The sequence below is a fragment of the Phymastichus coffea genome, unplaced genomic scaffold (assembly GCF_024137745.1).
Source record: "Phymastichus coffea isolate CEN01 unplaced genomic scaffold, Cenicafe_Pcof_1.1 PCOF00003, whole genome shotgun sequence".
Lineage (NCBI taxonomy): Eukaryota > Metazoa > Arthropoda > Insecta > Hymenoptera > Eulophidae > Phymastichus > Phymastichus coffea.
The window spans coordinates 4,884,847-4,910,273 of NW_026706814.1; the positions used below are offsets into that span (position 1 = coordinate 4,884,847).

Consider the following 25,427-nt stretch of genomic DNA (forward strand, 5'->3'; position numbering starts at 1 on the left):
GATGGAACAACCCCTGAAAGTTACGGGTGTCAAGGGGTAGATATTTTAAATGGAAAAGCTTTATATTTTGTAACTAAACGGGCGGAAAAATCCATATTACAAATAATGTTAGGATATGTCAATTAGTTCAAACAATTTTACCTAATTTCAAGTATAAACAAAAAATTAATTTATAAAAGATTTTAGTAGTAAGGGCTATAACGGTTCTAAATCACTTTTACCATGCGAGTTTTTATTCCTTCCTTACCAGCAATCGGTAACATAAAAATTCCATGTTATCGACCTATGGGATACTTTATCGGCAGATTTTTTATCGACGATGGATTTGTTTGACCGTCATTGCAGCCGACAGTTTTGTGTGTGTGTGCCGATATTCAAGCCCCGCCGGTAGTTACCGACTCTTGTATCGACGTGGATAGGTGCCCCCGGCCACATGCCCCCGATGATCAATGAATCAGATTGAAAAAATATACGATTAATGGTATCGACGGCGTACTGGCCTGCCTAGTCGGTATATCTCGTGGAAAGTTCCGGATTCACTGGGGTACGCATGCGCATGTGGGATAAGGTTTATTGGAAAATCAAGAAAATCACTAAATTTTGAATACATTTAAAATTTTAAACACATTTATTTAATAAAAGAAGTATACATAGCTATTATATTATAATACTTATACAAGTTTTATAATATGATCATTTGTATTTCTTCTTTTAATTGTCGAATTGTTGATAGCCTTTTTGTTCTGGAAAATGACTAGTGTTGGTTAAAAATTTAGAAGTGATTTGTTTCCATGTAGATTTTTTTTGTTTTTATCTCGGTCTTCTTGGAGAAGACGAGAGTATTTTATTTTTTTTTACTGAAGGGTAGCGGTCTACTATATTTTATTCGAATGCTGGCTGATGAATGATCTGATACTTGCGTTGTTTTGAAGGTCATTTGAAGGTCAAAATCATTTTTTGAATAGGAACCTATATTTTTGATCCCAGATTCGGAAAGAGCGGCAAATTCTACGTTCAAATAACGTATTATGTGTGGGATGCGGTTAACCCCTCCCCTCGCCTAAGGTCATGTAGGGGTCAAATTTATGATTTTCTTCATCTATGCACAGGGATATTCGGGCAAGAGTAAGGTTAATTGTAATAACCCAATATTTCGATATTCCAAATAACCCAATACTCCAATAAACCAATAACCCCAATAATTCAATAACCCCAATATCCCAAAACAATTACAGGGTAAAAACAACAGTGACCTTGAGCTTAAACTTCAGGTTGATTTTCAAAGTCGACTTCATGTATTCAAAGCCTTCATGAGAAGTGTCATTTTCCATTTTGTGGGATAACATGTTATTTTCATTCTTTTTTCTGGTGTGATTCCGGACAAGCCTACAAAGTTTCAACTGAATTGTTTAATAACACTTTTTTAGTATTGTTTATGACAATAGTTATTCGCGAACAGTCCTTCTCAGGATAGTTCAAGTGTAATTTTCTTAGTCGACTTAAAAGGAGGGAATATGCCGGATTATTCGAGAAACGAAATTGTTGATATTCTGTTGTCTCTCGGGGCATGTCAAGGCCGATATCGTGCTGCGGCAAGGTATTACCCGCAGCACCCGGCTAGGTAATCAATACCTTGCCTTCATTGGCTGGGTAATCGATACCTTACCTTCATTGGCTGGGTAATCAATACCTTACCTTCACTGGCTGGGTAATCAATACCTTATTAACCTCACCCTTCCCCTGGTGGGATGGGGGGTGAACCGCTCCCCCAATATAATACTTTATCTGAACGTAGAATTTTCCGCTCTTTCTGAATCCGGGATCAAAAATATGGGATCCTATTCAAAAAATGATTTTGACCTTCAAATGACCTTGAAAATAAATCTCAAGGTCAAATCGGATTTCACAGAAAGGTTGCCCCCATTGTCCCGAACAACTGTTGTTTGAACAATTTTTTTGTACAACGCCAACCGTCGAAAATTTCGGGGTGGTTCCTTCAAAATGGGACACCCTGTATATCATCTGATTATTTGAACTTATTTTATCCACTTCTCGCTTCTGAGCATTAATAATGATGAAAATTATTTCCAACTCGTCACTGATAACTTTTTGCAAAACTTTAAGATTAATAGCGTCTTGAATGTCTGCAGCATTAGTAACTATGCAGAGTCTTTCATTTTCTATATCAAACTGACCATCATCTGTGAATTTGAATCCCAAGCCAGGTAGACCCTGAGTGGTAACTGTAGAAAGTGATTTTAATTGACGTCTAAAGAGATCAAAGCTCATGATGATAATGAACTTGAAAGCTAACTAATACTATTAATATATTATTTCTGCACCTCTTAATTCTTCGATTATACACTAAATTTTATTTACATGATTTTGATTGCCTGCTAATGTCTCTGCAATTAATAATCTACGACATTCTACAAGCTCACTGGGATCATTCAAATATATATAATTAGTAAGATTATTATATCGTGTAATTTTACAAGGTGACTTCAAAGAAAACCCTCTGCCACTTGTTGTATTATAAGATGTAACTCTGATCAACTGAGATATATTATCTTGAAATTTTTCACTTGCTTGATAGCGTGTTTCCTCATCAGGTTTGTAATGCTTTTTATATGCATTCGTTTTATTTATAATACGACCGTAGGTACCTTAATCGTTTTGAGTTACAATGGAGCTATCAGGCTTTTTTTTTGAATAACAGTTATTATTTTCAAAATTCAATGATCTATCACCAATCTTAGGAGTACCATCTTTAATTTGACGTACTCCACAGATAGTATCTAATGTTGTTACTTGATTTTTCCGCAAAATTGATAAATACTTATTAAGTGAATCTCTTTCAGGAATATGAAATATATTATCATTATTTTTCAGTTGTTCATTAGCATTCAATGCCTCTTCCAATCCACTATCATATAATTTTTCCTCTTTTTTAGATAATTCTTGTATATCATACCTATCTTTTTCTTCTTTTTTAGGTTGCAATAATTTTTTACGTTTGGATTTTGTCTGCTAACTAACAAGTAAGACTACCCAAGTGTTAATCGCCGATCATCCTGTAACTTTCAGATTACTTTTATCATATGTATACAAGATACTTTAAACCATTTTTAGCGGCCCGTTTCACCTTGGATTCATGAAATAGTGATTTATTGTCTAACCCATTAACGCTCAAAACCATCGATCTAACGCCGTGTTATCGACCACGAAATTCATGATCGAAGATACCGTATCTTATGTTTTTGGGCATTCTAAATATGAATCCGGGCTCAAAATTCAAAATTATCAAATACAAAATTAAATATGTCGATTTGTTTATAAAAAAAATCTCCTAAAAACCTGTTTTTCTCATTATTGTTCTTTTTCTCAAAGACTATAAAGTTGAGCAAAAAGTTCCAAAGGCAAAGATATCTTATAATTCGTCAACGAACTCTCTTAAAATTTTTTATATTTAAAAAAATTTTTTTTAATTTCATATTTCACTTATACGCGATAAACAAGTAAAATATTTGTATCCATTTAATTTAATTTTTAGTTAAATTAGTTTTTAACATTATCTTGTTTTTATCTTTTACATAAGTAGTACAATAATTTGGTAGTTCATCGTATTCTAGACGAAAAAAAGCTTATTTATATTTAAATATATTTTTATAAATTATTATAATTATTTTATTTAAACATATTTTTATCATTATTATTTTAAATTCATTTTTGTTTTAAATATATATTTATATTTTTCTGAAATCCGGTAATAAAAATTATATAGTGTGTAACGGGGGTTAATGCCGTTTTAATTAATTTTATCCGCGTAATCTTATTGAAAAGCGCACGTAATTACCTATGTTAAATACGAAAGTCGGAGAGCAAGAGGGAACGGGTGTCAGTCAACCAACTAACTACAAATACGAGAAGAACACTTCGAAAGTACTGTTAGCATCACATACGAGAACTTTTATTATCTCTCAATATTACATCAAATTCGGCCCGCGCGTTTGTTTACATTACCGCGCACGACAATAACATGCGGTGTCGGATCGCTCGCCGTTCTTTGTTTGCCGAGATGTTACATGCACGCTTTACTTCGAGTACGGAAAATTGGTTATTAGACATGCTATCGTGGTCGCGAGATCAAGCTGGCCAGCTTACCTTAATGACGAGTGTTCGGCAGCGAACGAAACTCAGCACACACAGCGCGTTCGGGCAAAGTCTTTTGTTCCCCCTTTTTTTTGTGGGTCGCGAACTCGCGCGCGCACGGTTTCGCCTTCGATGGCGAAACACCTCACACACACACACACTTGTGATAACAGGCGAAGGCACCGCGTCTGCAGGCTCAGGTCAGCTCTCTCTGAGCGTCTCGGCAACAACCAAACCACCTGCGATCGGAGGACTTCGATCTCGCTTTCGATTTATGCGTGTCTCGTGAAACGGCGACTGAACCTATCTTCGCCGCTCCTCGTATCGGTAGTTAGGCCTGCACTGGTTCGTTTTCAATCGCGCGCGTTCCGCCTCGTCGTGTGCCGAATTCCCTCGTTACATTTTTCGTCTACCGGTAAGTGCTGCCCCCGCAGGCAGCCACTAGGTTAGGCTATTAGCGCTAATTCGACGTTTACCGTTACAAGTGTAAGGGAGAACTTATTCGGGGAAATTCTTGTTACAATACTGAATAAGTCACTTTATTATCAATTTAAAAAGCTTTACCATTACCTAACATACATATTTACATTGATTTCGCTTCGCGACTAATGATGTTTCTAGTTTGGGAATCGAAACATAGTACATTACGTAACGCGTGCGGGAAGTAGATGATCTCCGCACGGGCGAAGTTAGTCGCCCGAGCGAAGCGAGGCTGTCTCAGCTCCCAAAAAGCTTTTTTCGTATGTAAAAAAAACACGTGTATTTTATTGTTTAATGCTTTACAATATATCAAATAAAGACTGAAATCAGCAAGGAACACTTGAGGTATTTTCTTTATTAGTTGTTAACTGTAAAAAATTAGCTGCAAATTATCGCAGAAACCATTCACGATCGCACTGTTTTTTAATTACCTTCGAGTCTGTCGCATGGATACGAAAGATGCGACAACATTATATACACTGGTAGTCAATGTTTCGTTGATCGACAAGGAATTTACTCACTTACAAGAGGTTCATATAAAACAGCAGGGAATATTCATTGCAATCGTTCACTAATTGATATCGAACTGAGAGAGAAAGAGAGCTATATAATTTCACTTAGATACAATTTTAATATTTATGCATTTTTACAATAATTCTTGCAAAAAATAATTAAAGCTGTCCATGAGTTAGAATGGGCAAAGAAATTTATGGCTTTGCTAATTTATTATCTTTTTAGGTTGAAGGTATGTATAAAATTAAAAATCTAGGAGTAAGAATATAAACTCATAAATTCGAGTCCAACTTCAGTTCAACTATATTTGTATAAAGCTGAGCTGATTTTTAGAAAAAAATTAAATATTTAAAAAGTATTTCACTTTTTTTTGTTGATGACATTATACATTTATGATGCAATAAATATAGTCAAGCATATTTGTTCCGTAACTTACATCTTCAGAAGTTAATATTATTGAAACATACATTGATATACAGTGTAATTTTCAGTATACTTACAATTCCAAGATTTCTCCAATCTAAAAGGTCACTCAAACGTTCCGTACGATTTCGTTGAATAATACGCTGACGTCGGTTTAGTCGACAAAAATCAAACATATATTGTGCTAACTGCTGTACACTCGCTTCTAAACTAATAAATCTACGATCAACGATGTAAATTCCATAGCTCATTGGATCTGCTACATGTTCTTGCATGAAACAACCAAATCCAGATAGATTCGTCGTAATACTTGGAATTCCCATCACAGTACATTCTGCTGGGGTATAACCCCAAGGTTCATAATAAGACGGAAAAACACCGAGATGACAACCCCGCACAAATTCTTCATAATCTAATCCAAATAGTGGATTTGTGGATGAAAGGAATTCCGGATGAAATACCACCTGTAGAATATTTCAAAACTATGATTATTACATTATCGGAAAATTTAATGAATTCTTATGTTAAAAAATGTAAAAAAAGATAAATAGAATCAAGAGTCTCAGTAATAAATCGGAGAAAGCAGCAGAGGTACTTTCTCATACAAGATGTAATTTTATACTTACATACTCTCATACAAGTTATACTTTCTTATATAAGATGTCTAAAAATATTCGAGGAATATTCTAGATATAATTAAAAAAAAAATTCAAGGTTATTTTCTATTTATTTTTATACATTTAACTTTGGTGTCACGGTCGCTCAGTGGGTAAGAGTCCAGGCTTCTCTGCAAGAGATCGTGGGTTCGAGTCCTGGACATGTGAAGATTTTCAGAAATAAAATTTTCATGTCTGTTACCGTGATTCCAGTGATTCGGATTCTACTTCAAACTGTAGGTCTAGTCATTATGCGTATAAAACTTTATCTTCCTACACTATTTAAAAAAAAGTGATCGGACAGGTGAGCTGCATATTCATGACTATAGACAACCAAGACCAACGCGTACAGGTACTTAATTTACCTCTGCAGCGTTTTACATGGACGTAGTTCTTGAAATAACAATAATAATAACAATTAATCCATTGGCGAACTTGTATTTGATTTGGAGTATGACGTTCAAGGATATTTAATGGTTAACTTGGTTTTCTTCAAATAAGAAACCCTATTTTTGGCAACCACAATCGAAATAGTAGGAGATTTTACTTCTCAACATGTATTCAGGTCACGGGTAAATGATGACCTTGAAGTTCAGTCGATGGTTTCTAGGATTAATCTAGTTATGGGTTGGGTTCAGTCTGTATAGCTCCAGTGTTTACGGACAAGGTCGAGGTCATTCTTTTTCTAGCTTTTTACGAGAAATCCAAAAGAGACCTTATAACGAGTTTGACGTCAGCTCGTTATGTCTCTCTCTCTATACGACGATAAAATTAAGAATATCATAAATTTAGTTAGTTAGTTTATTTATTTATTTACAACTTATATGTTACATTTGTTGACATTTCTTATATTACTATTTGTGTCTCGTATCCAGTTTGTGTAGTTGATTATGTATGTGTTTTGTGTGTGTGTGTGTGTGTGTGTGTGAGTGCGCGCGTGCGCGCGTGTGTGTGTGTTGTGTAAATATGTGGATTTATAGGTGTCTCTGCAACTCTTGTGTCCCTGTCTTCTGCGCCTGCTTGTACCTCTTGTCTTCTCATTTTTCTTCTGATTAATCTTCTCTTCCTCTTTCTCTCTCCAAGATCTGCCTTTTCCGCTCTTCTGTTTTTTTTTTCTCTTTCTTGCATATTTTCTTTTCAGCTTTTTCTTTATTACTTTCTTTTGCCTTTTCACCTTTGCCTTTCCTTTGCTTTTGCTCTCCTTCTTGCTAATCATTTCATCTATCTTTCTCCTTATAAAGGCTTTGACACCTTTTTCTTGTTTCCTATTGCTCCCTCTGCCTTTCTTTTTCTCAACCTCACTGATTTTTCCTTAGTATCTTATGATTTGTCTTCTAGTTTACCTTTTTCTTTCTCTTCTTCGATTCTTCTTCTTTTCCACTTTGCTCTATCCTCCAATACCAGCTTCCTCTCGCTTGTGTAGTTGTTGTTACTTGTGTCTTGTGTGTGTGTGTGCGTATGTAGATGTGTTTGCAAGTCTCGTATCTCTGCTTTCTGTTCCCGTTTGTCTTTAGGGTCTTGTAATTTCGTCTTTTTCTTTTTCTTTTTCTTTCTTCTCTTCGTTTCTTCTTCTTTTCCATTTTAGCTCCATCATCCACACTATTTTTTCTTTGCTTCCTATTATTATTTTTTCCCATGCTTCCCCTTCCTTTCTGCTTTTTTCACATTTTTCTACCATGTGCTTCCAATTATCTTCCTCTTTCATACACATTCTGCATCTCTTATTTTCTTCTTTTTCCCAATACCTGCTTCCTCTCGTTTCATTACCTAACCTAAACCTTTCCCTTATTTGCAGGTCTTTTATTCTTCCTTCTCCTTGAATGTCCTTTAACCTATACCTTTTCATTTCTTCTATTAGCTCTTTCCACTCGTTTATGTATCTTGATTTTTCTAGTTTTTCTTCTAGTTCTTTTTCATCTTTTTACTTTAGCTCATCTCTTATTTCTTCCAAAACTCTTCCCTCATTTCATCTCCCTCTTCCCTCTCTCTGTATATTTTACTTTTTTCCAGCCTTTCCTCTCTCTTCTCCTTCTTACCCTTTTAATCTTTTTCATTTCTTTCCCTTTTCTTTAATTCTCTCCATGCTTCTTTTTTTATTGAGCCATCTCTTTCTTCTCTTATTTTGTTTTCATACTTCATTGCTCTTTCTAATACTGTTTCTTTCATTTCTTGTCTTCCTGTTTCCCATCGTATTAGGTAACTTGGTGTGTTTTTATCTAATCCTAATACCCACTTTATATATTTTAGTTGTAGTCTCTCTATTTCCTCATATCTCTTCCATCCCCAGATTTCTGCTCCATACATAATCATGCTTTTCGCCAGAGCATCGAACAGGTTCATCCTTAGCTCCCAGTTTTCTCTAAATAGCTTTTCTCCTAGTCCCCATAGCTTTCCGAGTCCCATATTTATTTTCCCTTCTACCTTCTTTATCTGCTTTTTATTTCCGTTATTTCTGCTTATCACATATCCCAAGTAATTGTACTCTTTCACCATCTCTATCTTCTCACCTTCCCATTCGAATTCTTTTTCCTTCCCCCTTCCTCCTCCTCTCCTGCATTTCATCATCTTTGATTTTACTACATTTAACTCTAATCCCCTTTCTTCCAGGTATCTTTTTAATTTTTTCAGCATTGCTTTCATTCCACTTTCACTCTTTGCCATCATCACTATATCATCTGCGTATCCTAATGTCCATATTTTCTTCCTTCCTATCACTACCCCTCCTTCCTGCACCTGCTTGATCTTCACTTCCAGGTCGGCGAAGGCAAGATTAAATAGCGTGGTGCTCAAAGGGCACCCTTGCCTTACGCCTTTGTAAGTCTCAAACTCCCCAATTATTTCTCCTCCAATATTGCTCCCTGTTTTCTTGTATATTTCTTCTATTCTTTTCCTAATTTTTCTATTTATCCCTTTCTCTTTCATTGTTTCCCATATTTTCTTCCTCTTTATTTTATCAAAAACGGCCTTCATGTCTGCAAAGAATACGAACAGTTTTCCTCCATTTTCCCTTATTTCCTTCCCTATTATTGTTTTTAATATATATATTGCGTCCATTGTTCCTCTTTTTTCCTAAATCCCATCTGCGTATCACTTAGCATTTCTTTAGCTTCTAGTTCTCTTTCCAGCTTTTTCCTCAGTATTTCCGCATATATTTTATATCCCGTATCCATCAGCGTTATTCCTCTATAGTTTCCTACTTTTTCTTTCCTCCCTTTCTTATATATTGGTACTATTATTCCCTTTCTCCATTCTTCCGGATATCCTTCTCCGTTCCATATTCCGTTTAAGCATTTTGTCATATCTTTTATCAAGCCTTCCGTGCCTTCCACCCACGCTTCATTTGCTATACCATCTTCTCCCGTCGCCTTTTTCTTTTTCATTTTTCTTATTACCCCTTTTACTTCTCTTTCTTTGATTTCTTCACCTTCCTCTCCTTCACTGTCTTCGGTTTCTTCCCCTTTGCTTTCTTCCTTTTCTTTCTCTCCCAATTATTCCTTGAAGTGCTTTATCCATTCTTCTTTACCTATATTTTCATCTAATCTAATTCTTTTCTTCCTATTGCCATTCACTTTATCCCAGAATTTTCTTCTCGTCTTATCTTTTCTTATTTCTTCTGCCACTCTTTTCCCTTCATCTTCTTTTGCTTTTCTTATTTCCTCTCTGTATTCTCTCTTTGCTTCTAAGTATTTGCCTCTGTCTCCTTCACCTTTTCTTACCTTATTTAACTCTGCCATCACCCTATCCCTTTTTGCCTTACATTCTTTTCTCCACCAGCTTTTTTTTGATCCTTTTTTTTTCCTTATCTTCTTTTTTACAACTGCGTTCTTCACTCTATTTTTTATATCTTTCCATTTTTCTGTTCCCTCTATTGCGTCTATCCATCTCTGATACTCCTTTATACCTTCTTCGCTCCAGTCGTCTATCATTCTTTCTTCCTCTTCTTTTCTTTCTTCCGCTATTTTGTCTCCCAATTCCACCTCTATTGGTAAGTGGTCCGACTTTACCCTCTCCTTTATTTGAACCCTTTTTATCGCCTCATCACCTTCCTCGTTACCTACCACATAGTCCATCGTTGACATTCCTCTCGCTCCTATATATGTTATTTCTCCCTCTTCATCTCCTTCTTTTCTCCCATTCGTTATCACTAAGCCCATTTCTCCTAGTCATTTTATAATTTCTTCTCCCTCTGCGTTTAACACTTTATCCTTGGCCTTTATTTCCTCTAGGTTTTCTTCTGTCTTCCATTCTCTTCCTTCGTTTCCTGTTCTTGCGTTGAAGTCTCCTCCTATAATTATTGTTTTTCCTCTGTTCTCCTCTATCTCTTCGCTTAGGTATTCATAGTTTTCCTTCTTCTCATGTTGCATATACGAGGTGTGATGAAAAAGTAAGGTGAATTTTTATTTTTCTCAAAAAATATTTATTTATTCATCAATTTTTATTTTATCTCCTTCAAAGTAATCCCCCTCGGATATAATGCACTTGTGCCAACGCTTTTTCCAATCCTCAAAGCATTTCAAAAAATCATTTTTTGTGATCTTGTTTAGTTCATCCTTCGATTCTGTCTTTATCTCCTCAATCGTGGCAAAACGCCGTCCTTTCATGGGCCTCTTCAGTTTTGGGAACAAGAAGAAGTCATAGGGAGCCAGATCTGGGGAATACGGTGCCTGTGGCATCGTTACTGTGTTGGTTTTAGCCAAAAATTCGCGCACAAGCGACGATGTGTGAGCAGGGGCGTTATCATGGTGCAAAAGCCAATTTTTATTTTTCCACAAATTCGGACGTTTCTGGCGGATTGCTTCGCGCAAATTGCGCATAACTTGCAGGTAATATTCCTTATTTACTGTTCTACTCTGTGGCAAGAACTCATGATGCACCACGCCCCTGCAGTCAAAGAAAACTGTAAGCAAAACCTTTACATTTCATCGAACTTGGCGTGCTTTTTTTGGTCTTGGTGATCCAGAATGCCTCCACTGGGACGATTGAGTCTTAGTCTCGACGTCATAACCGTATACCCATGTTTCGTCACCTGTTATAACCCTGTTGAGTAAATCTGGATCATCGTTGACGTCATTCAGTAGCTCTTGGGCGATGCTCATGCGACGTTTCTTTTGGTCGAAATTGAGCAATTTCGGAACAAACTTCGCTGACACACGTCTGATGTCTAAAACACTCATCAAAATTGATTGGCACGAACCAAATGAGATGCCAATATCATCAGCAATTTCTCTAATGGTAATTCGACGATTTCCCAACACTATTTTCTTCACTTCTTCAACATTCTCATCAGTTGTTGATGTGCTGGGGCGTCCAGATCGAGGTTCGTCGTCGGTGTTTTCTCGGCCTTCTTGGAAGAGTTTATACCACTTGTAAACATTTTTTTGGCTTAAAGTAGACTCACCGTATGCCACTTTCAGCATTTCAAGTGTTTTGGAACATTTGATTCCATTTTTCACATAAAATTTAATGCAAACTCTTTGATCCATGTTTTTAGACAGCAGCAAATCGTGGAGCACGCAAAACACTTCTAACCTTGATGCCTCTCACAAACAAACCAAACATACTACAAAGCTGAAATTTGGAACGTATGTTCTAGACGAGTGTACCGACATAACCAAATAAAAAAGTCAAAGATCGAACGGACGTAGCCCGCTAAATTTCAAAATTCACCTTACTTTTTGATCACACCTCGTACACCGATGCTATCACGTATTTCCTCCTTCCGATCTTTATTTCTCCTACTATTATCTCATTTGTCCTTTCTTTCTTCCATTCAACCTTAGTCATCCCTTTCCTCTCTCTTACTGCCATCATTCCTTCCCCTATTTTTCTCCCCCTTCTTCCTTCCCTTCTTGTGTCTCTCCACTCTATGTTATACCCTTTCAGTTGTTTCTCCACCCCAGTTTTTGCCCCTTGCCTCTTCACCCAGGTTTCAGTTAGCCCTATTATATCAAATTCCCTAACATATTCCCAGTCGTCTTCCTCCATGCTCTCAATCCACGCCACGTTCCAGAATAGTATCTTTCCTGTCTCTTTTCCCTCTCTCTGCCTTCTCTCCTCTCTCTGTCTTTTATCTCTATTGTTTTCGAAACCTTTCCACCCCCTTTCCTACCATTTTTCCCTCTCTCTCGCTCCACCACCATTCTTCTTCCTCTGACTTCACCCCGTTATGCCACATCTTTACCTCTTTACCTTTACTTTTTATTTCTTTCGCTTTCCTTCTTACTTCCTCTCTTATCCTTCTCTGCTTCAACATTCAGTCCTGATCTATATATATCTTTTTCTGTGCCAGATTCTTTTTCTTCTTCATAATTCCTTCTTTTTGTTCTCATTAAGCGCATCTAATTTGCCACATGTTTTTCCTTCTTTCTCTTCGATCATTCCTCCTATTCTTCTCAGATTCACTATCTCTCCTTTCATTTCTAGTACCTCCCTTAACCAGACAACTGCCTCTTCCTTCTTTTCTCATCTTAACTCACCGTCTAAGTCTGTCACTATTATATTGTTTATCCTACTTTCTCTATCCATTTTTTCTCTCATATGCTCTAATTCTTCCTTATTGCCTACTTCTGTTCCTCTTTGCTACTTGTTTCCTCCTTCTATGCTTTCTTTTAGTTTCACGCACTCCTCTTCCAACTGGTCCATTCTCACTCCCCATTTTTCCTGCAGTTTCTTTTCTCTACGTTGTGACAGGGCTATAGCGATGCTCGCTGGCCCTGTGTGCGGCACTCTCCTCGCGTGAACGCAGCGACCAAGTGTACGCTATATAGCGACTACATACTTGTGTCGTTGCAGGATCTGGAGAGAGGAGCGCGACGATCGGCGAGGTGTCGCCGTGAGTGCGAGTGAGAGCGAGAAGAGCGAGAGGGAGGGAGAGCGATTTTGACTGATTTTTTACGGAGAGAGAGGTGGGAGCGCGGCGGCGCGAGGCTGAGAAATTAAGAGAGAAGAAGGGCAGTTAGGCGCGAGCTCTCGCGTAATTAGGGCCGCCTAAGGAGAGACTGGACGAGAGGACATTTCGGCCAGAGAGGAACGACTGCCAGGAGTGCGACTGCTATTTGCCAGGAGAACCAGGTGTTCCGAGCCGAGCCCGGACAAGCAGCGACTATTCGCCGTCCCCGGGTCAAAGGCCGTGCTGCGGCCTCTCCTGCAGCAGTCCCGATCATCGCCAGGGCGCCGTTTCCAGCGGGCCTGCGCTTTCGCCGGCGTCGTCTCTCTGTCGACGGACCGTCGGCATCCGGTGGGTCAAAAGCCTGTTTATCTCTCTCGCGCCAGCTCTCGCTCGATTACGGTCATTAGCGTATTTTGATTTTATCGCGCACGCTGAGCGATCTCGCTCGCGTGATCTCGCGAACTCTTGTCGCGGAAAGGCTGAGCGAGCGCGCTCGCCGCGGCGAAGTTAATCTTGTAGCGATATTTGTGAAAAGGCGTCAATAAATGAGATCGCCATATGTAATATCATTGATTAGAGTGTCCGTTTCTTTGTATCAACCTTCCCCAGCCAGCGCGAACTTCGGCCTATGAAAGTCAGCGCCGGCATTCTTTACCGAGAAAGAACCCAGAAAAATTAGCAGAGACCAGCCCATGGCGCACGGAAGCTGACCACTCTTGCAACGTTTTGCTTTTTCCCTTTCTTCTTTCGTCTCTTTCTTTCTTTCTTTTCTCTCTCTCTCTCTTGTTCTTTCCTAATTTTTCCTGTTTCCTTCTCCCATCTTTCTTCTCTTCTTTTCCCCTCTGCCTCCATTCTTTCCATTTTTCCCATTATTTCTTTAAACATTTCTGTCCATTCTTCCCTTTCCTCCTCCCACACCTCTCTTAATTCCCTTATATCTGTCCGTATCTTTTCCATTATATCTTCTGCACCGCTACTTTTTCCCACTTCTCTTATCGTATTGTCCAGTCCTTCTCCTCCCTCTCCATCCATCTCGCTTCCCTCGCGCTCAGTCTTGCATCTCTTTGCCTCCCTCATTTCTCCTCTAATATTCTCCCTCAGCCCCTCCCCGCTCTCTCTCCCCCTCACCATTTTTACTCTTTTCTTCTTTTCCTCCTCTGGGCCTTTCTTATCCAACCTTCCGCCTTTATCTCTTAATTTTTCTGTTGTCACAAATCTTTCCATCCTATCCCGTACGCCTTAATTCGACTCTCTATATCTACCCGTGATCCCACCTTTATTCCCTGTTTTACCTTTTCTGTCTCTGCCTTTACTTCTTACCGCCCTTCCTCACTGCCTGCCTTTCCCGCTTTTTGATTTTCTCTCTTAACCTCAACTTTTATTTTTTTTTTTATTCCTCTCTCTCTGCTTTTTCCTGCTCTTCTCCAGGCCTCTCTCTCTCTCTCTTCTCCACTCCTCCTCCACCTCCACGCTCTTTTCACCTCTATTTCTCTCCTCAAACACTTTTCCTCTTTAACTTTTTCATCAAAACTCGCGCTCACATCCAAGACCCGTCCACACTCCCCTCGAGTGAAATCTAACCTCGAATATCATATATCTATAATGTTACATTATTTGAATTATATTTCTTCTTAGCAGGAGCAGACGATGACTGCGGAGAAGGTAAGAGAGAGCGCAGCAGAGAGAGACCGAGTGCGCATGTAGGCATAGCGATATGTATGACGAGCCGCGCGCCGCGCGCCACGTGACGAAGGGCCGGTAATTAGCCGATAGCTCGCGAGCCGTGCAGAGGCATTCGATCGTGCGTGCACTCGTATAAGCTTTTCTTTGTGAATCGCCTCGTGGCAAGAGAGTGACTTTTGATTGTGACAAGTTAGTGAGGTGCAACTGTGCGTGCAATACCTCCTGCTCCTTCGCGACAAGCGATTGTACTGTTAGGTAAATTCCGCAATCGTGCCGAGGCGTAATTGAGAGGTTTCGATTAATGTATGCACCGACTTTTCCTGGGATCTCTCTCTCGCTTTGCCAATCTCGCCGCTCTTTCTGAACCGCCCTTTACACTGACTCGGACATGAACTATATATATTTGTATACTGGTAAAACTGCATGGCTTTTCTTTTGAATTACCCTTTTCTTCCTATCGCTTCCCTCAACTTTCGCGATTTAAGCTGCGTGACCCACGACGCTCTCCGCGGGCCAGTTGGCGATCTGACCTACCGGGCCGGTCTTGCGTAGCAGAACGCAGTGCCACGAAGAGCTGCATTTGTGCCAGCCACTACTTGATCTCGATTTAATTAATATATTGTAGCGGTCTAAATCCCCGTTGCAACTTTAAATCTAACCTTATTTAGTGTTATTCAGGAACAACAACTTCAACTTAGTAAAATGCACAATTAAATAGCTGGATAGATCACCTGATTCAATGCCTGTTGATTATTTTTGTTGAGATTATCTGAAGAATCGAGTGTTCAAAACGAAATCTCAAAAATTAGATGAATTACGGCAAAGAATCATAGATGAGTGAACTTCCATTCCTAGCTATTGATACTTTTTATTATAGTTCACTATCAAGAGGTGTAAGGAGAAAAATGCATGTATAAAAAATAAGATAATATGCAATGATATTAATCAAATATGAAAGATAATAGGATTTGTGTTGAACTGGCACCCTAATCGTGAAAGGTGAGGGGAATCAGGCAAATATGGTCCCCTGAACGTGAGAAACAAGAAGACTAATGTAAATTAAGCACTTCAAAGGGATGAAATTTTATTATATCAACGTCGTTGTTCCTAAATAACGCTAAATGTAAAAAAATGCTCTCGAAAGTCACGTGCAAGGTCAAATCAAAGATTACCAATGAATTTCGTTTCGTCGATAATTAACGTTTCAAATGCTGTACTATCTTGTCTTCATCCTACCGTTAGATATAGAAACTATCGTTATATCTCGTTATGTTGAACCAGTAATTATGCGCGGTTGAAAAAGAATTGAAATTTGATGATATAACGTTTCCTCTAGAAATAAAAAGTATTCCAAAATTTGAAAAGTTGAATTACACATCTATAAACGTTTACATTCTTAATAAATGTAGAAAAAATTTGACCATATCATGAAACTATTTCAAAAAATCCAAACACATTCATCTTTTTTTAATTCAAAAAGCCATATTGATGAATATAATGACTAAGCTAAAATATTCACAATGAAGAACCAATGTCAAAAGACTTTCTGTTTGGATTAAAAATCTGTCCGCTCTTGTTAGAAGTAAAATAACTTCGTATACTAAAAAAATCTGTCTTTATGAGCGCTACCTCCATTACTTTACTACCGAGGATCAATTGATAGCTCATGTTGAAAAATGAATAAGTGTACAATCAATCTGCCTGATGATACAATTCTAAAATTCAAACATTCGAAACGTAAGGAAGTGGTTCCATATGTTATATACGCTGACTTAGAATGTTTGTTAAAACCAGTTGACAATAGTCATGCTTTTCATGAACACGAAGCTTTCAGCGATGGATTATAAAGAAAATATAGATTTGATGAGAGTAAGTCAGAGTGTAAGTCTTATAGAAAACAAACAATAGAAGATGAAACGTCTGCTCAATGGCTTATAAAACAATTTAAAATATTATTAGCTCAATTGGAAGAAGTAAAAATGTTTTTCTAGATAATTGGTAATAGTATTAAAATTGTCGGCTATCAATGACCGACACTATTACAACCCCAATGGAAGCTGTTATGTTGCTTGATAAGCTATATGCTGGCTCGGCGTGGGCTCCCGGAAATAGTGTAGCGTCTCTAGCTTGAGCTCTTGCTAAGCTATATGCTAGTTAGTCGCGTCCCCAATAGTATGGGTGCTTCTATCTCTCTCTCTCTTTCTCTCTCTCTCTCCCTCACTTTAACACGCTATAGTTGTGTATAGTAGAGGGAGTATACGTTTATGTGTTCTAGCAGCATGAGTACGCCTTATAGCGTGGATGCTGCTGCTGCTCTCTCTCTCTCTCTCTCTCTTTACCCATCTCACTTAAGAAATCTAACTATATTTAAATAATAGCTGATGAAGGGGATATCGTAGCTATAATAAAAGACAGTTATTTTTTAAATTTGACTTTCATTTATTAAAAAGAACACGCAAGCACAGTATCGTATTTCTGAAAGCAGACGACCACAAGGTGAACTTTTTCAAGGTTAGATGAACACAAGGCGATATTTATTGACTTAGATAAATACAGGACGTACTTTTCCAAGGTCGAACGATTACAGGGTGATATTTTTTATTTTATACGAGTACAGAGTATATTTAAACAGTTCGGCTTGTGCTTATCGGCTGAGAAAAAGCATTCTCTATGCTTGTTCAGTTTTAGAAATACTCACCCTATTGTCATCTATCTTGGAAAACCACGATCTGTGCTCGTCTAAGATAGAAAATATCTCGGTTTACTCGTATTATTTTTTATAAGAAGATCTTTTCTAAGATAAAAACTATTGCCCCGTGATCGTCTGACTTTGGCTACACTTTGACTACAAAAGCTCGTTCTGTATTCGTCTGACCTTAACAAAGCACATCCTCTGCTTGTCTGCACAAAAAAATATGACATTGTACTTATATATTCTTTATAATGGTAGTCTTGGATTCATAAGCTTATCAACGGTTGTTTTAATAAGATTGATATCTGAAAATTTACCTGTAACTGTACCCAAAAAAGTATCCAAAAATGTATCCGAAAAAGTTCCCCGAAAAAATCCTCAAATAAATAGTTGATAGACTTCATAAATATCCATTAATAAGTGCTCTAAAAATTTCTCACATAAATATTCAAATAAGTACACGAAAAAGATTTAATTTTTATAACAATTTCATTGTTCCAGATAGATACGTATTACTAATAATAGTCTAAATACGTATTACTCAATGCTTATCAAATAATAATTAAATTTCGTTTTTGAAGCATAGTCGCGAGGTATTTTCTTATTTTTCCTGCTTTATCGAAGTTCCGGTTTTCACTCGTTGCACTCCTTTGAGTTGTCGAATTTATATTTATGGACAAGCGATAGAGTGTCGACGCACTGGCGAACAGAATTTGTAAAAATTGTAGCCGAACTCTTGAGCGCACGTGGAAGTGCCGCCCGCAATTAGATTTTGTCTCGTGGCATATCGCATTTCCTCGATCTATTTGATAGCCATAAGATTATAATATTTGGGTCAGCATATGTACGGAAAATTCAACAGTGACTCTCGAAGAAAGAAATCATTTTATACAGAAATGCAAACAAGAACACATTCCTCGCTACAATGAATATGAAAATATTTATTGTTAGCCTAAATGATTCGAAATTTGACTAGTTGATCTAGATGCACATGAAAACATTCGACATTCCCACCTTCATTCTTCGATATGCCTTAAAAAATTTGATTGCGTTGCTAATGCAAGAGGTATAAACGATCGTGCATTAGCAACGCATTTTAAAATTAAAAATCTCTCAGACCGGGTAAAACAATCATAAATATAGGTTGTGAAAAAACGTGTTGCTAGTAAAAAGGTATTCCAATATTTTTCGAAGCATGTTGAAAAACGAAGGAAGATTTTCTGCGGAATATTTTCACATACATCTAGACAAATTAGTGAAATCGTGAATTTTTTCAGGTAATAAAATCTTGACGTATATGCAACATTGGATTTGACGAGTGTTAGCCAACTAACTACTTTTCGTAAAGCCATCATAAGCTCTCGTGTATCAGTAAATGATACAAGAAGCTTGGGATTATATATTCTTTTGCATTGAGGGGTTAAGGAGTTTTTAGAAAGGCAATCCGGTAGTTAGATATAAGTATTAGGTTATTGGGTTATGCACATCTATTTGCATAACGGTAAGTACATTGAAAAAATTTTCTATTGTTAATTCGGGATATATAGTAGCGGGGTAATTATAAAAATAAGACTGATGACACTCTTACAATGTGTAAAACTGTTTACTATGTCGTTAGGCTGATTTCTCAAATGTTTTATAAAAAAAATATTAGCACGGTTTTAAAATCGCACACAGATTTTTTCAACGTGTCACAAATAAATTAATTGCGCATTTCCCAGATCGTCGCAATGATCTTCGAAACGCCTAATATACTACACACAACAAGGAATTTACTCGCACGCTTTCCAATCTGTAGATTTTCTAAGCATATAGCGATGAACAATCACGTATTTTCCAAACAGTATTACAATTTCCCAAACTTTAAACAACGCACACTGTTTTATTCAGAACTTGGGTGATTTGACACTAGAACTTTATACACTTTCGCTGAAAGAAAAGTTATTCTATCCTATTGACACTGCATGCCGGACATGCTCTTAATATGTAGGATTATAGTAACAGGGTAGCAAGGATTGGTAATGAATTGGAAGACTAACGTTAAACTAAACAAGTTGTTATGTAACATACTGTCTTGATTTCCTTATAGTTTTCTTAAATGATAAAATTTGTAACAATGGAAAGAAGGGAAATAGTGAGAGCTTGAAATTCATTTAATTTTAATTATATTCAGCAACGTTTCGTCAGCACATTTGCTCTTCAGGCTTTATTAACATAAAAACAACAAATTATTAACAATAAAGTTGCAAGTATAATTTTAATGGCATATAATTATATGTATATGTATGTACCTGATTTCTCTCGTAGTCAAATTATTATAGGCTAAAACGAATAGCTCGTAGCCAGTCACGTTACCATACAGTAAGAAATCAAGTATTTCAACACGCATATATATATATTCTTTATCTATCATACTTTGCTCATCGATCTCAATAAAGGCTTATAAATATGACTCAGACATTGTACGAGGTGTGTTCAAAAAGTACCCGGAATTATCGTTTTTCCAAAAAATATTTATTTATTCGTTTACATCAATGTGGTCCCCTTCAAAGTAATCCCCCCAGATATAATACACTTATGCCAGCGTTTCTAATCTTCGAAGCACTCTTGATATTCACTTTTTGGTATGTCCTTGAGTACTCTCAGCGATTCGGCCTTTATTTCTTCAATCGAGGAAAAACGCCGTCCTTTCATGGGTCTCTTCAACTTTGGGAACAGGAAAAAGTCACACGGAGCTATATCTGGTGAATATGGAGGTTGGGGCACGACTACGGTATTGTTTTTGGCCAAAAAATTACGAACAAGCAACGACGAGCGAGCAGGTGCGTTATCGTGATGCAAAAGCCATGAATTGTTTTTCCATAAATTGGGACGTTTTTTTTCGGATTGCTGCACACAAACGTCGCATAACTTCAAGGTAATACTCCTTATTAACCGTACGACCTTGTGATAAGAACTCATGATGCACCACGCCCCTGCGGTCAAAGAAAACTGTAAGCAAAACCTTCACATTTGATCGAACTTGACGTGCTTTTGTCGCTCTTGGTGACGTTGAATGCTTCCAGGTGGACGATTGTGCTTTGGTTTCGACATCATAACCGTACACCCATGTTTCATCACCAGTTATGACCCTTTCAAGCAAACTTGGATCGTCGTTGACGTCGTTTAACAGCTCCTGAGCGATGCTCATGTGATTGTTTTTTTGGTCAAAGTTCAGCAGTTTTGGAATTAATTTTGCTGCCACCCGTTTCATGCCCAAAACATTTGAAAAAATGTTATGATTGTGATTCGGCGATCATTCAGAACCATTTTTTTCACTTTTTTCACATTTTCATCGATTGTTGAAGTGCTGGGTCGACCGGAGCGTTCGTCATCTTCAACGTCTTCGCGGCCATCTTGGAAACGCTTATACCACTCGTAAACACTTGTTTTTTTTATAGCAGACTCACCATAGGCTTTTTGTAACATTTCACACACTTTGTTACACTTTATTTCATTTTTTACGCAAAATTTAATACAAATTCTTTGATCCAGTTCTTTTAAAAAACGAAAATCGCCGAGCTCATAAAAACACGTCAAACCTTAGCGACTACCACAGACAAAGTAAACAGTGAATATAGCTGAAAATTTTATTATACTTCAGGGGCATGTATACCAACACAATAAAGAAAATTTTGACAATCGGACTTTCCAGACCCGCGAAATTTAAAAATTCCGGATATTTTTTGAACACACCTCGTATATCCTCTTTTCTATTTAAGTGTTTTTATGTAAGCCGATGTGCAACATTTCGGATATTCTGCGTTTCTTTAATTCTTTTCATAATCCAATATCTTAGCTTTGTCCCAGTCAAATTCGTGTGCCAGAGTCCTTCTACGTGTAACTACTACTATATCTGAGTCAATGTTTGTTTTGTGTTCATTTAATCTAAGTTTAAGGCTCACTTACTTTCATCTACGTAGACCGGTGAACATTGTTGGCAGTTAAAACTTCAGACAGTAGCAATGTTGTCTAATAGATCAGATTGGTCTGTTCCTAAACGAATTAACTCTTGTAATTGTTTTTATAATAAAGGGATTGGAGTAATGTCATGTTTTTTTTAACACAAAAACCAGGAGTTCTGTTTCCTTTGCAGTCGTTATCTGATCCAAGGCTGTTTTCTAAACGTAACGATATGATGTTTTCTAACGTACGATTTATTCGTTTTAGCCTATAATAATTTAACTACAAGAGAAATCAGGTAAACACATATGCATATAAATATATGCTATTAAAATTAAACTTGCAACTTTATTGTAAATAATTTGTTGTTTTTCTGTTAATAAAGTTTGAAGAGGTCAGCAAATGTGCTGACGAAACGTTGCCGAATATAATTAAAATTAAGTGAATTTCAAGCTCTCACTATTTCCCTTCTTTCCATTATTACAAATTTTATCATTTTGTAACGGAGAATATGCGACCTTTCCCGTCTGGGTAACTTGCGACCATTATTTATTTGGGGATTCAGAAAGCAGAAGACGTTCCCACGGCTGAATAACGCGTCGAGCAAAACCACGTTAAACGCACAGATTCGAAGTCGGGATGAGGAGTGATACACCGACGAATAAACACAACAGCGGATTTACACACTAATCCTTTAATCGTCAACAATTGACTAGAAGACGGCGATCTCACATCTATATACAACAAGCGGCACAATAATAAACGCGAACGCGAAGGTGAATCAGTGGCTGGTTAGCCTACTGATTCCCTGTTCAAAACTAATTATTACAATAATGCCCGACAAACACTTTCCGCCGTTATTCCATCAATGGAGTAGCCAGCAGATCTGCCGCGCTGCTATCCATCAGCTGGCGCCCAAACGTGCAAGAGAGAGAAACAAGAGAAAACACGGCACCGACCTCGACCTTCAGCCTCTCTGACGACTAGAACGCTTTGCAGTGTGACGTCACTGGTGCGCTCGTGTTTATTGTCGTCGGTCTTTGTTCTCTTGCTCGTTCACTCGTTAACTCTATCAATCTTGCTGCCTTAACTGTTGTTCCGCTCGTTGATTACTGTTGTTGTTGCTTCCGTTGCTCCTCGTTGATTGGTACTGCAGCAGCGACGAAGATCGTTCACGCGCGCACCCGCGCACCTCGCCGGTCACCCACACGCACCGGTGCCAGGTATCCTTCGGGACACGGCTGGGTGCGACCCAGCCACACACTCTAATACTCGTCCGTGCACCGGACGTGTCTCCGGAAAATGAAAACGTTGACGAGGTCGCGGGGCCAAATCCGGAAAACCGTAAACTTTGGTTGAATCCACGCGCGCGACTTTCTCTGTCCAAATCCTAGCAGAGACTCTCCCAAATTTTCCGCGATGATCTGCAACTCGAGCTCTCTCTCTCTTTCTCTCTTCTTCTGCGCCATCTCAGTCGCTCCAGCCGTCAGCTCAGCCCGTACACAGCACCTCAAAACAAAAACCAAGCATGAGTGTGCCTGCTACACGCAGACACTCTCAGCTTGACGCGGCGCGCGGATATTTGCGAGAGCCAGACGAACGAAATCGGCCTAGCCGAGATTTTCCGTTACACAATGATCCTTACTACTCGCTTTTCTATAGCTTTCCTACTATTGCACCTACTAACCCTACATTAATTTTAAAAATCGTTAGAAAACTTGATTAATAAATAATTTCATTTGATTATTTTTTGTTAGGCTATATTTTGAGCGTAATAAAAATCAAGATATGCAAGCTATTAGTACCCAACAGACATTGTGGATTTTTGAAAAAATTTATGACTGTGAAATGTCGTCTAAGAACCCTAGAGATTTCGTACTGCGGATCTGGTTAAGAATAACGGGCGTTATCTACGAGGCACTTATGATTTTAGGAAATTCTCACGGCATCATGATGCCAACTCACGTAGAACTGATCAGAACAGATTTACTTGTTTCCCTTGATGAAGCTATAAGATCATAATCAAAAGTAAATATAGTAGAATCCTCGAATGACGAAGTTGTGCAAACATCTGTGGAAATGAGCTCACCTGAAAGAGTATCTGCAGAAAAAGATATAAAGTATAAATTATTTATAATATGAACACACACACATTATAACTAATTGTGCCTTATTTTTTCAGTCATTAATATATCTATTTTTAAATTCTTTAATTTTGAATTCCGAAGTAACATTAGTATACCTCAGTCAATACAGATCGCATTTCCTAGAGACTTCATTCTTTTTTTTATAAGAGGATTGATTCATTTTAACGAATCACAGTGTACCAAGTGATGTTGCAAAAGTTTCATTTGGGTTAGGTAATGAATACCTGATACTCGAACAACCATACTCTATAGAGCATGATGACACTGCTAATACCTTGGTTAACAAGAAAACTGATGATTATCAACCTTCTGTTTCACATTCTGATAACGCCAACGTCAACGTTATTCAACGACTTGAAGTTCATAACATTTAAAATTTTCATTAATAACAAGGAAGATGAACTTAGAATTTTCAATATAAATATTCTCAAATATTCTATAATATGAATTGCCGGAAAAGATTTTTCGAGTGCAACATATTAATTTCTCACACTAAAAAATAATACAGCTGCAGGGATTTTATTTGATTTTCTACAGGAAAGCCTTCTGATAAAAAATCTCTCTATTATAACAAAAATAATAGAAATCTTCACGAGATTTCACACATTCAATTTCGGACTAATTTAAAAAGTTTCAACAGTCATATCACGGACGTCTAGAAATAGATTGAACAGTACAATGGAAGTGAGAGGTCGTCCATCTATGAAAATAATATGACCAGGAAACATTGTATGGGCAAAATATGGATCCTATGGTGTTCTTTTTGGAAAAATTGAATAGGTTGACTTTGACTCATTGAAAATTAGATTTTAATGATCGCTCAGGAGATACTTACAAGTGTTACAAAAAGAATTGTTACCCTTTTAAACGCAAAACTCATTCTGAGTTACTTATGAAAGAACTTGATAAAGAAACAATTAAAAAGTCAATGAAGAACCTGTTTCGAAAAAGTCAAGGATACCAAAAAATAAAACAAATAACTGATCGGATAATAATTACTGAATATTCATAGTATAACATGTTACAATTTACTATTACGTAATAAAAATCATAATAATTATCTTTTTATTTGCTTTCATAAAAATACGATCTTATTCATTTGTCGGAATAATATTTCCTACAGAAATTCTAATAGAATTTGATCTCAGATCACCTGCTCTCTAGGACATTGGCCTTCTACTCGTCCAAACTTGGACGCCTTCGGTTCGTCTGTTCTCTGTTTTTCTAGAAGTAGACGAGCAGAGGTACACTCTATTGAGTGAAGACAAGCCAAGGACATGGCGTTCCGAGGGTAGATGAGCCGAGGGCGATTCTTTTCTAGCGCAGATGAGCGGAGGGCGATTCCAGTTGATTTGTTCTAAAATAATCTTACATGCTGAAGTATTTGCAACATCAACAAAAATTACTTGGAACTAAAATTATTATAAATTACAGGTATTTTTTTATTAAATCATGGGATCAGATTTTCCAAGTCTTCTAAATCATTGATCTCAATACCGTAGATATAGTCTTTCACAGTGCCCCAGAGAAAGAAATTCAAAGGATTTAAATCAGGAGATCGGAGTGGCTAAAGGATTGGATCTCTTTGTCCTATCCATCTGCCTGGGAACATATGATTAAGTAGTTGAACTACTTGTGCAGCTTAATATGGAGGAGTTCCATCGTACTGGTACCACATATTTTGCCGTAGTTCATCAGGCAAGCCATTGGACAAATGGATAATTGATTTTCTAAGAAATCAAGATAGCCTGTCCCGTCCATATTGTTAGGCATTTGTACTAGACTGATCTAAAATAATATTAATGTTTATGAAAGATTGTATAAATACTTTGATCTAAATAAAGCTAAAT

At 37.5% G+C, this 25,427-nt stretch overlaps 1 protein-coding gene across 2 annotated transcripts in view; it reads right to left on the reverse strand.

Annotated features, from left to right (window-relative positions):
• Window positions 1-25,427, reverse strand: part of LOC131664775 (glycogen [starch] synthase) — a 1,096,132-nt gene that overhangs the window by 256,631 nt on the left and 814,074 nt on the right. For both annotated transcript variants that reach the window (XM_058936134.1, XM_058936143.1), the window contains exon 10: window positions 5,646-6,032. In XM_058936134.1, coding sequence (XP_058792117.1) covers window positions 5,646-6,032 — 387 coding nt within the window. The remainder of the gene's footprint in view (window positions 1-5,645; window positions 6,033-25,427) is intronic.